Source organism: Tauraco erythrolophus, chromosome 1 (genome assembly GCF_009769465.1).
Source record: "Tauraco erythrolophus isolate bTauEry1 chromosome 1, bTauEry1.pri, whole genome shotgun sequence".
In the NCBI taxonomy this organism is placed as follows: domain Eukaryota; kingdom Metazoa; phylum Chordata; class Aves; order Musophagiformes; family Musophagidae; genus Tauraco; species Tauraco erythrolophus.
This window is the reverse complement of record NC_141465.1, coordinates 1,165,465-1,180,763: the sequence shown is the minus strand read 5'-3', so window position 1 is coordinate 1,180,763 and position 15,299 is coordinate 1,165,465. Positions and strand designations below refer to the sequence as shown.

Below are 15,299 nucleotides of genomic sequence, written 5' to 3'. Positions count from 1 at the left end.
AACTGAGCATTGACAGGTCACAAAGGTTGAGGGAAGCCCAATCCACAAAAATACTTTCCTGTTAGCAGCTGCTCACGTTGGGGCCTCCAGATTTTCCTTCTCGTCCTTCCTGAACATAGGAGTGACATTTTCTTTCTTCCAGTTCTCCCCTGATGCCCATGACCTTTCAAAGGGTGGCCTTGCAATGACACTGGCCAGCTCCCTAAGCATCCATGGATACCTCCCCTCAAGTCCCATGGCATTGGCTCAGTCCAGTTTAAGTGTTCCCTTAGACTGATCCAGCTCTGCTGGGGGAAGTCTCCCTTCCTCCAGACTCTCCTGCTCATCTTAGGGACCTCAAATTCCCAAAGGTAAGTCCTACCAGGAAAGGCTGAGCCAAAGGCAGCGCTGAGTGCCTCAGGCTTTTCTGTGCCCCGAGCACAGGGGGCTCACAGTTTTCCTTAGTGTTCCTTGCTTGCTGCTGGAGCCTTCCTTGTTGCCTTTCCTGTCCTGCACCAGATTAAAATAAAGTATTCCTAATTACAACACAGAATGAACATAAGGTTATCGGGAACATGAAAAACACTCACGGAAAAAGATTCTGAGCAACATACCTACTATTGAAAACCAGTAAAGAGAACAGTGAAACACCAGTCAAATATACCATCTCAAGAGAAATATTTATTGTTATTAATGCAGAAATGCTTGTCCAGCTTAAGTTCCTTTCCAGGACTTTTCCTTAGGACTGAGAAAATAGGCAAGTTGTTGAGGTTTTTTTTTAAAACTTCTGCACCCTCTACTGGACATTATATCCTACTGCTGCAAGAGGATAAACATGATCACTAAGGGAATGTTTGTTTCAAAAGACTAAAATCCTCCTCTTGCTTTCAAAATCAATGCAGCTCAAGCCCCTCTTCAGGTCTTTGCCAATAAAATCTGTAGTACGATTTCAATCTACAGATATATTCACAGTTGCAAAACAGCAGAGAAAAGCCTCAGGTTTTTCCTCTTGCTCTTTGCTGCAAACACCCAAGTGGCAGTGTCACTCCCCTTTCCATTTCCAGCCCAAGGAAGTCCACAAACTGGACTCAGCCACAGTATTTTGGTTCAGTTGCACTGAAGTCAGCGCAGCTACTTGGCTTTGCATCAGCAAAAGTGAAAGGAGACTCTACAATCTAGATATTGCACAGGAAGGGAATGGCATAAAAGCAATTTTTAAGTTTAAAAAAAAGACACTTTCTTTTCTCCTTTTGCTGGCACAGGAATCAACACCCTGCAGCCTATAGAAAATGCACATAAGGAACCAGGAGGAAAACAGCCCAGCTGAGCTCACTAGAAATAAGCCAGTTCATCATGCTTCTTCTTGCTGCTCTGGTAACTGTGGAGACTCAGCGGCTTGTTCTCCTGAGGAAGACTCTGGAACACCCGCAGGTGCAGGAACTCCTCGTTGCCAACATGGACCTGCAAAGCACGAGAACCAGTGAGTTCCACGGAGCAAGAGCAGCCTTCAGCAGGAGGGACGGTGCAGAGCGGTGTGTTCTGGGCTGGAGAAGCAGAGAGGCAGGAAGAAAAACCATCACCTCTTGTTCTAATCCAGACTGGAAGTCGTGACTATGCGGAAATAACATTTAATCCCTGTGGGGATCTGGACTCCAGTTCGTGCAATGTTAGTGCTCAACATCCCAGATGTGGGATTAGCCCCCCAAACCCAGTTTCACAAAACAACTGAGAAATAAAAATCATGATGAAAATAGAGAAGTACCCTGATCTCCATTTAATATAGGCAAGGAGATGGGGGGTGTTTTGTTTTTTTTTTTTTAATGTGCAGATTTTTTTCTTATTAAAGCCAAATCATAAACATCCCTCTCTAGGTAAGTAAAGAAAAAAAAAAAATCACCATTCCAAATATTATACATGTTAATTAAAAAAAAAAAAAAACAACAACACAAACCCACGGCCCAGTGTCCTCTACCTTGATGAAGTAGTTTACTCCAGCAACCATCTGAGTTCTAAACTCCGTTGCAGTGAAGACATCAAAGGTTTTCCCTTCTTTTTCTTCTAGCTGAGGTTTCACCTGAAGGAAACAACAGGTTATTTAAGACTGATGCAAGATTCAGGTATTTAGGACTTAGGGCCCGCGCTGCCAGTGTGCTTCAGCACCCTCCAGGTCACTGCTGCTGAACTCCCAGACGCAGAGCTCCTGCTTTTCCAGCTTATGAAAGGATCAAAATGAAAAATGTTCTGTTTTCTGTTAAAGTAAGACCAGAAATGCAGACAGGCAGCAAAGCCAAGACAACGGTGTGACTCACTTGTCACAGGCTGACACCAAGTCTGAAGCCTCCAGCAGAGAACTGTGTGGGTATTGCAGAAGGTTTATTTTGACAAATCATTTTCCCTGTTGATGTCTCAGCTTCCCTTTCCGTCCTGTGCATCTAACAACAAATGGGAAGTGGTTCAGGATCTATGTGCACAAGACTGTAGGTCTTTTTTAAAGAGAAGTTTTTAATATACACCATTTGTACAAGAAGGAAAAGGGCATTAGCTCCCTTTTCAGATTCAGAACAGCATCACAAAACTGTCACAGGCATCCAAAAATTAAGCTTTGAAGGCAAAATACCCAAGCCTGAGGTTTTACACCACTTAGTTGACATCTCTAATGTTTTCGATCTGCAATTCTTTTCCAAAAAATCATTGAACCATAAAGCCTTCTGAGTTATCATCCCAGTTTCCAGAGTGTAAAACCAGTGCTCAAGAAGTCAAAGTAACTTGTCCAATACCTCAGTGGGAGGCATGAACTCACAGGAGTTGCAGCTCTTCTGTCCCACGCTTGGCTCTCTACAAGGTCCTGGCTGTACAAACGAAATTCTCGGTCAGGAGAGCAGATTTCAGGCTCTGTTTACGAGGGCAGAAGGGATTAGCCTTGGAATCCTTGCTCCAAGTGCAGTCCTACCCAGGCCTTACCTCCTGCACAGCATCATTGTGTAGCCCTCCCTCCACCCCCAGTGCAACAGTACCTGCAGTGAGGAGATTTTTCTCTTTCCAGCTATATGCTGTGCTTCCCCTTCTCCCTAAAGCCAAGGGGAATTCATACATTTGCTCTCCTGCCTGCATCCCACCTGCTTCCTTGGGGGAAACAAGTGCCAGTTTGCCACTGCTCAGGTGCTGCAGGTGAAGCAGGAACAGAAACTCCTGCAACGGGGTGAGTTCTCCCACTGCTCCAGCACTGGGGAGGCGCAGGACCAAACTCGGGTGCCTTTCCAAGGCAGCTGATCAGTGACCTGTCCCTGGGAGCCGTGACCATCCTGCACATCTTCTCTCAGAGGTGATACCTCGACGCTTCTCCAGGCTGTGAACAGTACAGCAAGAGTCAGACAATGATGTCTGGATGCTTTTGTACGTATGTTTTTTGCCATATGGAAATCAAAGTGCACCCAACAACTTGGCATCCTAAGATGCAACGAAGGGCACAGCTCCAAAAAGCACAGTGATTCGGACCTGTTGCAGCCCAAGTGTTAACAGTAAGGAATGTGTATCAGCGAATATAAAAAGAACACTGTCCTTGAGATAAGAAGGTAGGTTGAAGCTGTGAAAAACACACTGTCCCTGGGAAAAAAGCAAGAAGGATGAAACTATGAAAAACAAGATTCTGAGCAAAACATACTAACTGCAAAAATATTAAAATATTGTAACAAATATAGAAATCTGTATCCAATCACAGTGTGTATCATACTCGTGCTTGTCGCGTGAACAGTAGTGTTAGACCAATTAGCTTGCTAAGTACAGCGCATGAAAGCGTGCACAGAACCGAGCTATGTTATAAAAGAGCAGTATCACAGAATAAAGCGGAAGCCTTTTTACTCATCATATTGATGCGTCTTGCTTCCCCGTCTTCGGCCGCAACATCTGGTGACCCCGACGTGATCAAGAGGGTTTTCAACGACCACAACGCGGACGAGAGAGAGGACGGCCATCCCGGCGCCCGAGAGAGGCGGATAGCCCGAGAGAGGCGGAATAGCCCGAGAGGCGGACGGCCCGAGAGAGGCGGAATCGTAGCGCTACGGACTGACCGGTGAGTCAGGCAGACCAAGGTCTGGATCGGGATGGGGAATGCTTCAATGACAGCCTGGGAATGAGATGATGGAACGGGATGTTGCATTGTCGTTGTTGAAAAGCTTCTTAGAGGAGCGTGGACTAAAACTTAGAAAAAGATATTGGCCCCTGATTGCAGGGGGGTATGCAAAAGAAGTAAGCGACTGAAAAACAAAAAAAAAAAACAAAAAAAAAAAAAAAAGCAAAAAAAAAGCAAAAAAAAAAAAAAAAAAAAAAAAAAAAAAAAAAAAAAAAAAAAAAACACAAAAAAACACAAATAAGCAACAACTGCCTCAACAGGAGGAGGTAAGCGACTGGGACAAAGTGCTAGAGAAACCAGCACTACTAACAGTTCTAACTTGATAAAACTCCCGGTACTCCTGGTTTGGGTATCAGCCCATGTACCGGAGGCAAGCTCTTCAAATATATACCTGACAAGGACTTGGGACACTATAGACGTTAAACTTTGGCGTGCAGCCACCTGTGGGGATGCTGCCGGCCTGGAAAAGTCATCATCGAATCTTTTGATCCAGGGCCCCGAACGAAAGACAGACTTATTTCTTTCCCCCGCTTCCAACGAAGTCGGTACACCGGCACCCCCGCGCCGCGCCGCCCACCGCGCCCGGCGGCGCCCCGGGAACGCCGCTGCTGCTGCCGGCCGGGGCCGCGGGCGGCGTTTGCCTCGGCGCTGCCGCTCGTGTGCAGGGACGAACCGCGGCTGGAAAGGACGGAGACGCGCTGCGGGCCCCGCTGCGCCGGTTCGTTCGCGGCTGATGGTCCCCTCGGCGGGAGGGGGCGGCGGCGGTTACGGAGCGCGAGCGGCCGGAGCTGCGGCAACAACAACAAGAGCAACAACAACAAGGGGGGGGGCGGCACAGGGCTGCTGGGTCGTCATCGCCCCCCCGCCCGGCTGAGGCGAGGGAGGGCTGACCACCCCCCCCCCCCCCCCCCCCCCGCCCGGCCGCTGCCTGTGGCCCAGGTTGTACCAAGAGAGAGCACATCGTAACTTGGATCGTCTCGATCGGCATCGCGGCAAATAACTAATTCTCTTCTGTTCCAGCAATTTCAACAGTTAATATCAGTGTTGCAAAACCGTAAACATGCACATTCCATTGTACATCTGCGAGCGCACACCACGCTGCCAGGGCCTATAGCAGAAGGGAGCAGGCGAGCTGAGCCCCTCACGAGTGCAGCTCTGGTACCAAACTCGCTCATGCAGGCAAACATCTTGCATGACTTCTACCATCAGAATGCTAATGCTATTAGGTGACAATTTGGTATAACAAGAGAGCAAGCCCGCTCAATTGTACAATTGTGTAGTACCTGTTAAAATATGATCATGCCACCAGTGAATGGTGTTGATCTTCGTGGTTTACGCTCGCAGGAACTTTGGCATACACTTCTTATCAGACATATGTATTTTTGTCATCATAAAGTATTGAGCATGTTGCTGGTGTTTCTTACAATCCTACTGGGCAACCGATCATAGAACACGCACATGGTACTTTGGAAAATATGCTTTTGAAACAAGAAAGAGGAATGATGGGGAAATCTCCCAATGAAACAATAGCTAAAGTGTTATAGGTGTTAAATCTCTTAAATCGAGAGCTAAATATGTTGGAATGAATAAAATGTCACTCATGTCAAAATTAGGCACAGGCAGGGTTACAGCAAGTGGCTTTCCAACAGCTGACTGAATTGGCTACGAGAGCATTAAGACGTGTCCCTGATTTTTGGGACAGAGGAGGCTTCCTTTGCTTCCATTCGGCAGGGAGCACAGGAACCTTATGAGCATTTCTTTGATCAGCTACAAATGGCAGTTCAGAGATAAACAGAAAATCCGGCTACTGCAGATGTGTTGGTATTCCAGCTAGCCATTGAAAATGCTAACACAGACTGTCAATAAGCTCTTGATCTTATCAGAAATCGGGCAAAAACGATTGCAGGTTTAGTAAAGGCGTGTCACAATGTGGGCTCGAAACACTATAAAGCAAAATTTTGGGAACCAGCTAAAATCATTGCAGCTTCAATATTTGCACCAGGAGTTGGAGTGGCACAGGTGTTAACTACACTGAATAAGTTGGGTTGTTGGCTTGCAAAACAAATTAATGCTACAGCTTCTGCCTTATCAATGCTCTTAATTGACAGGATGGTTAAAATCTTTAATAAAGCAGACATTATATTGCTAGTAGTTCTTTTATGCATAGTAATAATCACCCCCTGCCTATTGTCTCGCTCCCAGCGAACGGTACAGAGTACGGTTCATCAAGTAATGGTCACAGAAAAACAAAAAAGGGGGAGTTGTGGCATCATACACACAGCTACAGTTGAGGTTTGACCTTGATGATTTAAGCCTGTGCTCTTTTCTGAAGTTGGGAAACACCGATAAAGAGGATGAGAAAGAAAAGGGAGTGTGAACAGCTGGTGCAGGGAGTGTGAGAAGTTGACATGAGGAGTTTGGGAAGTTGATATAGAGTGTGTGAGAAAATGATGTTTAGTTTAGCAAGTAAAAAATAGCTCCTTTTTAGGCATAGCCAATAGTAAAATTAAAATAGGTGCGTGCACTATTGTTTGTAATCAATCACAGTTGGGTGAGGGCCGCATAGACACATCGTGGCCTGAGTAATAATCTATAAAAGCTGCGTGTATAACAACAATAAAGGCCACTCTGCTATCACAAAAGAATTTTGGACACAGACAGTCACAGCTGCACAGCCTCCTTTAACAGTAATCATTAATGGGAAGGCTTTTCTGGCCTAGTTGACACAGGGGCTGATGTATCTATAGTGAAAAATCCTGACTGGCCACCCTCTCGGCCTCTGATACAAGCCCTGGCAGCTGTGATCGGAGTAGGTGGAACACAGATCCCACAGCAGAGTGCACAGACCTTGTTAGTAGTAGGCCCAGGTAACAAACAAGCTGTTTTGAAACCATATGTTTTTGATGTCCCATGTACATTATGAGGTCGGGATTTGTTGAATCAGTGGAATGTGAGGCTAACCTCAAATTTTTAGCACGTCACTGATGTCCAGCCCTGACTCAAGCTGGCAAGCCGGTCTGGGTCGATCAGTGGCCACTAAAAGGTGAGCGACTGAACTGAACTCAAAAATTAGTCAATGAACAGCTCAAATTAGGACATATAATTCCCTCCAATATTTGTTATCCCAAAGAAATCAGGAAAATGGAGATTTATGTTAAAAGATTTAAGAGCTGTTAATACAATCATTTCACCAATGGGTGCATTACAACCGGGTGTACCAAATCCTACTATGATTCCAGAATGTTAGCATTTGATGGCAATTGATTTAGAAGATTGGGTTATTTCACCTTTTTACTTTTTTATTTATTTGCACCCTAACGATTGTCCTAGATTTGCCTTTTCAGTTCCAGTGCTTAACAATGAACGACCCACGCAACAATATCATTGGATTGTACTGCTTCAAGGAATGATGAATAATCCTACAGTTTGTCAATTGGTAGTAGATGATGCTCTCTGTCAGGTCAGACAGTAAATCAAGCTTAGCAAATTGTACATGCCTACCCTGACCGTCAATGTATTGTGCCTTCAAATACTCCAGCAGGAGTAAATCCAACAGGTTTATGTGCCAATGAATTATGGCAAACTGATATTACTTATATTCAATTGTCTAATCGATCTAAATATGTGCATGTAACTGTTGATATGTTTTCTGCCCTTGTTGTTGCTACTGCTCACACTGAAGAAAACCATGGGAGTACCAAAGAAAATTGGGACAAACAGTGATCCAGTATGGTGCCTTTTTTCAGGATTGGAGAGTGACTCACACTACCAGTATCCCTCATTCACCTATGGGACAAGCTGTTATTGAACAAACTCATTTAACGTTAAAACGAATGTTTGATAAACAAAAAGGGGCAGTCTTCCGTATATTTCCCTGCAAGAATCCTTGGACAAAGCCACATATGTTTTAAATTTTCTTAATTTGTCTGCTTCTAGGCAACATACTATGGCTGTGGATCACAATTTTAAACCCAGTGCCATTTTTGCAGAAAAATCAACAGCATGTTATAAGAAGCTGGACTCAACTCATGGGATGGCCCTGCACCTCTGCTTACAGGGGGAAGAGGGTATGTTTGTGTTCTTCCCACAGGTCCATAGTGGTTACCAGCAAGAAACGTAAAGCCAACCAGGACTTTTGAAACTACAAATAGAGAAGGGGAGATCCAAGAATTAGCAGAGCAAGCAGAGATCACAGAAACACCGAATGAAGAGAATGGTTCAAATGGACAGACTTGTAAGATTTCATGTTAATATATCAACTGTTCTTATGTTTCTCATTGTTAGGTATATTATGTGTGTGAAAGTTGCTTGTATATATGCTTTGTGTCTTTTCTCCGATCGGAAAGTGTATGGATTCCACCCGTAGCTACTGGAAGGAAAAGAATTAACTGGTACCAAATTAATGACAAAGAATTACTAACTGGACTTAGTTGTAAGCACGTAACTTTGAAAAGAGAAGCTAGGAGGATTGTTATTGAACAACATGTTGCGATTCGCAAAAATCGCTGTTAGCCGGCAGAGCACATACTGGGCAGCCTTGTTGCACGCACTGGCCACGCGTGCGGCAACGCCGTGTCAGTACCTTTGTCGTAGACTCTGCTAAGGGTGAAAAGAGATGGCTCAGAGCGGAGCTGAGGGAGGCTGCAGAGCACACTGTGTGGATAAACAGGGGACGCCCTGAAGGTGCCGTGCCTGCCTCCCTTCTCCACAACGACCCTGCCGATTGACACCCTCCTGCTCAGCGAAATCTTGGGTATAGTGGAAATAGTAAGGCCCTCGGAAAGGGAAGTAGTATACTAGAAACTGCTTTTGCAAAGCTGTACCAAAACAATATGCTAGTAACTGAAATTGCCAGTCTCCTACACAGAGTTTTATTCGTGCAAGAAAAAAAAAAAAAGGGGCAACGCTGTCACTGATCGATCACACAAATTTTTTCACCAATCTGCTCGACCTCTTCAGAAAGAGTTTGCACTGTCGCGAGCACAAGCCCGTGCCATCGTCGCTGCAAGGCACCAACCCTCGAGGATTGCAACCAAGAGGAGTGTGGCAAACTGATGTAACTGAGTTTCCCACCTTTGGTCCACTGCGCCATATCCACGTCACCGTGGACACTTGCAGCAGAGCTGTATGGGCGACACCAGCGCCTTCTACCGCCTTCCGATGTGTGAAACAACATTGGCTTTCAGCATTTGCTGCCCTTGGCTTACCACAAGTCATCAAAACAGACAATGCTCCTGCATACGCAGGAACAGCATGTGCTGCATTTTTAGCAGATTGGGGAATTGAACATAGAAAAGGTGTTCCGTACAACAGTACGGGTCAGGCTATTGTTGAACGGTGCCATCAAGATGTAAAGCGACTCGCTGCCATTTTGAAAAAAGAGGGGGAGATGTCCCCCAACGCGCGAACTGAAAGGCGAAGGCGGAGGCAATCCAGGAGTTCCCAAAGACTCGGACCTCTCTGCAGAAGAATAGAAGAAGTGCTAAATCTTCCAAAGAACATATTAGACGACTCTGATCTAGACGAGATAGATTTTGCCTTTATCCGTAGTTTAATACGCACGCGCAAAGTTGCAAAATTATACCCGCTAACGCACTGTAGGTGTAGATGTAGAAGGTTACAGGTTATAACTATAGAGTGTGGAGGTTGTAGTCGCATATGTCATGAATCGCAACGTGACACAGTGCAAGGCTGTGCAGATTGTAGACGCGCTTTAGATATTAACCCATACCAGGCGCTTGCTGCTTGGCTTAGAATAGAGAACGCTTCACGACAAAGGTTAACTGCGTTGTTTGAGAGTGCAGAAGAAGCTATATTAGCACACGCAGCTTTTAGGTTACAAAAACTATTGACTGTTGTAGAAGTAGCACAAAAGACACAAGTGTTGGGTACCAGATATCAGAAGCAGTGTAGACATCATGACAGGGATGGAGGAATTTATTGGTAAGATAATACCTATAGTAACAGGAATCTTAGTGTGGTGCCAAATGACCTATGGAATCAACTCCATCAGCCCGAGAGACAACATATGGGTAACCATTGCTAACAAAACAAACCAGTCATCAATCTGCCTAGCCCTGGGTGGTATTGGAAACCCATTCCGTACCTGTCTCATAGGAGTACCAACATGGAAAGTGGCAGCCTTTAGAGGGCTGGTAAACGCCACCAACCTAACATATAGCAACTTCAATACCACAACGATCTATAGAGCAACCCCTCAACAGTATGACGGAGCAGTACAACGCCGGCTTATTCATGCACTTAATGCTTCCCTCCAGTCTGATCCAGAAGAACTAGACCTGCTTGGTAGCATGCATGCAAACACTACCGCTGGGAAAATAGGAGGATGGTTTTCATTTTTGCCATTAGACCCAAACAACTTGAATAAAAACAGGAAACTATGGGCAACCTTAGATTCTAATCTTGACAGCGCATCGGTACTTCGCTTTCTATACTCGAGCTGCAATGGCAGCAACATTACTGAACCTCGAAGGTTGCCCGAAGGAATTTTCTTAATTTGTGGAGACAGGGCATGGAATGGCATTCCAAAACAACCAGAAGGAAGTCCTTGTTATTTAGGCCAACTAGCCTTATTCCATCCCAATATATCCCTATTAAGAGAATGGAGTGAAAATCACACCAGGAGAAAAAGAAGCCTACATGATCTAGACTGTAGCAGTGTAGGCAATCCCACGTTTTGGAGTGAATTTGGACGAGTAGCTGCCTCCACACTTTTCCCAGGGTTAGCAGCAGCAAAAGCGCTCACCTTAGCAAAACAACTAGGTTGCTGGGCTCGTGACGAGATAAACTTAACATCCAGCATTCTAGATGAATTAACGAAAGATGTAGAAAGTGTCAATCATGCAGTATTGCAAAACAGAGCAGCGATTGACTATTTGCTTTTAGCCCATGGGCATGGTTGCGAAGAGATCGAAGGAATGTGTTGTATGAATTTAACAGGTCCAGGAGAGTCAGTGCATAGAAAACTTAAACAACTAAAGGACAAACTACATGCCTTGAAAGAGGTAGATGGCATCGATGGATGGTTAACTTCCTGGGGAATAGATGGTTGGTTGAGAGATCTCATCAAAACGTGCTTAGGGCCTCTTTTGTTGTTAGGCTTTCTCTTGCTTTTTGGACCATGCTTAATGCAATGTATGACCCAACGCTTGTCAGCTATAGCGCACGCCGTTTTTGAAAAAAGAGGGGGAGATGTTGCAGCCCAAGTGTTAACAGTAAGGAATGTGTATCAGCGAATATAAAAAGAACACTGTCCTTGAGATAAGAAGGTAGGTTGAAGCTGTGAAAAACACACTGTCCCTGGGAAAAAAGCAAGAAGGATGAAACTATGAAAAACAAGATTCTGAGCAAAACATACTAACTGCAAAAATATTAAAATATTGTAACAAATATAGAAATCTGTATCCAATCACAGTGTGTATCATACTCGTGCTTGTCGCGTGAACAGTAGTGTTAGACCAATTAGCTTGCTAAGTACAGCGCATGAAAGCGTGCACAGAACCGAGCTATGTTATAAAAAGAGCAGTATCACAGAATAAAGCGGAAGCCTTTTTACTCATCATATTGATGCGTCTTGCTTCCCCGTCTTCGGCCGCAACACGGACCTCCCTCCCCAGCTTCTCCTGAGTCAGAGGATGGAGCAAAAGGTTGAAGTTTCCATCACTAGAGCTACTATTACAAATTTTAAGAAGCTGGGGAGAGGGCGGACACGAGCATCCCACTGACCCTGTGCTCCTTTAACAACCCCAGGGGCTGTGCAAGGTTGGGTTCTTAGGTCTCGAAACTGCCGTGGCTCAGCACATTTCTGTGTTTCCACCCAAAAGCTGAACACTGGGCTCCATGACTGCAGCCAGCTCGGAGCCACGTGTGTCTGCAAGCTTGCCAGGGCGTTATCTTGGCAATGACTCACCACAGCATGTGACAATTTGTCATCCTGGTTCAGTTCTGGGAGAGAAGGCCCAGGGAGAAGTACTCTCTGAAAGACCTGCTATGGTTCACCACCTCAGTCTCCACCTGGGGGTCCCGGTGGACAGTGCACTAAACACGAGCCAGCATCGCGCCCTGGGAGTAACCACAGCTCACTGGGCTGCATCAGCAGGGGCCCAGCAGGAAGAGAGAAGCGAGCCATTATTGCCCTTTACTTGGCACTTGTGAGAGCACATCTGGAATCCTGTGTCCAGTTTTTGGTCCCCAATACAAGAAAGATGGCAATAAACTGTAGCGAGCTCAGCGGAAGGCCACCATGAGGTCATACGGCCGGAGCACTGGCGCTGTTAGGAGAGGAAGGAAATGAGCTTGCTCAGCCTGGAGAAGAGAAGGCTTTGAGGAGAGCTTTCTAGGACCTACATGAAGCCAGGCTCTTTACAGAGGGGCAGAAGAATGAGATCCAACAGTCATAAATTGAAATTGGAGGTTCAGCCTGGATATAAGGAAGAACTTTTCCCCTGAGGACACTCTGGCAATCCAGCAGGTTGCCCAGAGAAATTGTGCAGCTGCCATTCTCAGAGGTTTTCAACACCTGCCTGGCCAAAGCCCGGAGCAGCCTGGGGCTGCCGACCCTTTGCTGGGCAGGAGGTGCAGTCCCTTCCCAACGAAACAAGCCAAGATTCCATCCCAGGGCTGAAAATTATCATGTCCTGAAGGCTCTTCACTGTTCTGCATGGCCTGTTTGCTCACTCCCACAGCAGGTACTAAAAAGTAGATGGTTCAAAATCACCCTGACTAACCTCTGCCACAGCTGCCAGTGAGATGCCACAGGCTGAACAGGCTGGGGTGGAAATCCTTGCCGTGGAGAGGCAGTTCCTGTGGGAATCCTAAGCCAGATGTCGTTGGAAGGAAGCTGTCCTGCTCTGTCTCATGCTGTACCTGCCCTGGGCAAGCAGCAGTACTTGCCAGGGCCACTTGGGCCATCGCCACGATTCTTACAAAATAATACAAGGGAGGCAAGAACTGGAAAAGCAGGAAGAGGAAACGTATTTATGGCAAGCGAACTGGCAGGCTCTCTGAACAAATCTTCACAAAGATTTGATTTTAAGCCAACAAAACAATTGGACAAGGTCTACCTTGATTTAACAAAACTAATGTTTCCTTCGCAGTCTGTATCCAGATGCATGGGAAAGTTTCAGTTTTGGGTTTTCCCACCTGTATTTCATTAAAGTCATTTAAACTGGCAATCAAAACAAGCTGGACAAACTTTGAAATATTTACGTGATTTAAATGAAAACGCCAGATTTTTGGTTAACTCCGTTCACTTCCGAATCAAACTGGGTTTTGTTTTTATTATCTTCACCTTATTTTTGGATTACCAAACCACTGCAGCCTGCCACAACATCGAAAGTCAGGATTTCAAACCTCGTTTTTCGGTCCATGTGCATCATGAATTGAGCATTCACATTATCTTTAACAAAACATTAGGCCTTTTCAGGTCAAAACAATAACTGTGACTCTTTCAGCAATTCTAAATAATGCACTCGTTACTGCAAGCTCAGGCTGGCGCTTAGGAGATGCACGTTTTATTTTTATTTTTTTAACAGAATCATCAACATTCTACAAGCTAAATGTTAATTTCAATGCCTGCTGTGCCTTTGGGTGCTCTGTACGTGTTCAGAAACTGCTGCACCCTGCGGAACGAAGCCGGATGATGAAGAAGAGCGTTAAGAAGCTGAAGCTCGTCCTTCATCTTCACTGGCTTCACACACCCCGGCTGATAAAAAGCCAAAAAAGCAGAAGGAACTTGAGTTCTCCTCGTAAATGAAACCAGACTGAGCGCTTTGAAAGAACTTAGTCATCATACCTTGGCGTTTTTAGAGCCAAAGGATGCGCTCCATGAACGCGGGCAGTAATTTAAGGAATATTTGGGGCTGGCAGTGCTTAGAGCCAAATTCTGCGCTGGGGAAGAGCAGAAGCAGCAAAGAAGTTTTCTTACTTATTCCCCCGATTAAAAAAATAAAAAAACACAACCAAAAAAAAGCAGCTACAAGGTTCAGACTTGGCAAGAAGCCCCCGGGCTGCTCCCTCAAGCTCAGGAGAACGGCGCTTCCCGAGCCGGGACGCGCACGGCTGCCCGGCGGTGGGCACCGCATCCCCCGCACGGCGCCGGGAGCCCCTCGGCTCTCCCGGAGCCCCCGACGCTGCCACAGTTCGTCTTTAAATCCCTGAAAAACGCCCTCTGGAAACACCTCCGCCTGCCCCGGAGCGCACAAAACCACCGAGCGGGCACCGAGCGCCGGCGGCGGCCCGGTACGTCCCCGCCGCTTGTCCCGATTCTTTACTTTTTAAGCCGAGGGGGAGGAAGGGCAGAAGGGGGGGATGAAGGGCAGAGGGGGGCAGGCAGAGGAGCGGCCGAACCCCCCAGGGCCCGGGGGAGGCGGCCCGAGCGGTGCGCTCAGACCCGCCGCTGGATGCGCTGGGCCCGGCCCCGGGAGAACCGCTCGCTCTCCCCGCTAAGCCCTTCCCGGGCCCGGGGGGGGTCCCTCCCGGGGGTCCCCTCACCTCGTCCGCGATCCTCTGCGTCTCGTCGGTGGCGGGCCGGGCCGCCGAGACGCCTCCGCACAACATGGTGGCAGCCGCACCGCGCCGGTGCGCTCCGTCGGGCGGCGCCGCGCCTGCCGCCGGGGCGGGACCGGGGCGGGACCGGGAACGGGGGGTGGGAACAGGGGGTGGGAACGGCGTGACGGCGGCGGCAGCGATGGCTCCGGGGCCGGGGGGGGTTTGGTTCCGCGGCGGGAGGCGCCTGCGGAGCGATCCGCGGGACCCCGCGGGCCGTCCCGAGCCGCAGCTGTGTCTCTTCCCGCTGTGTTCCCGTTTTCCAGCAGCCGGTACCGTGTCGGCTTTGCCGGCGCGGGAGGTTCCCCTCTCCGGGACTCCCTTTCCCGGGCTGGTGGTGCCGTTCTCCAGCCGTGGGGAATTATCCCGCCTTTGGGAAACCCCCCCGGTGAGACCTCAGTCTGGATGTTTAGGTCTTCAGCTACATTTCCTCCCAGTTTAAACATCCAGAATCCTTGGAAAAACAACGACAACTTCCTCCCTCCACGTCCCAGCATCCGTTGGGATGCTGGTTTACATAACATAATAATAAATTTATTTAACAGCGGGGGACATGGCATATGGAGTGGGCATCCCGCACTGGTAGGGAGGACGTGGTGAGAAGCACGAAACAGCATCGGGAAGA

At 47.2% G+C, this 15,299-nt stretch overlaps 1 protein-coding gene across 1 annotated transcript; it reads right to left on the bottom strand.

Moving 5' to 3' along the window:
* Positions 1-642: 642 nt before the first annotated feature.
* Positions 643-14,715, bottom strand: LOC104381081 (cystatin-B). The gene is made up of 3 exons (XM_086608984.1): positions 14,621-14,715; positions 1,952-2,053; positions 643-1,440 (listed from the first exon to the last, which is right to left on the bottom strand). Exons 1-3 carry the CDS (start codon positions 14,684-14,686, stop codon positions 1,312-1,314), a joined length of 297 nt encoding a protein of 98 aa, XP_086465110.1. The 5' UTR covers positions 14,687-14,715; the 3' UTR covers positions 643-1,311.
* Between the last annotated feature and the right edge of the window lie 584 nt (positions 14,716-15,299).

Bases quoted from the DNA above. Each gene is read 5' to 3' on its own strand.
- LOC104381081 (XM_086608984.1), bottom strand. From the start codon at position 14,686: ATGTTGTGCGGAGGCGTCTCGGCGGCCCGGCCCGCCACCGACGAGACG. The intron at 2,054-14,620 runs GTGAGGGGACCC...TGTTTCCTTCAG, and splicing joins CGCAGAGGATCGCGGACGAG to GTGAAACCTCAGCTAGAAGA. The intron at 1,441-1,951 runs GTAGAGGACACT...CGTGCTTTGCAG, and splicing joins GAGTAAACTACTTCATCAAG to GTCCATGTTGGCAACGAGGA.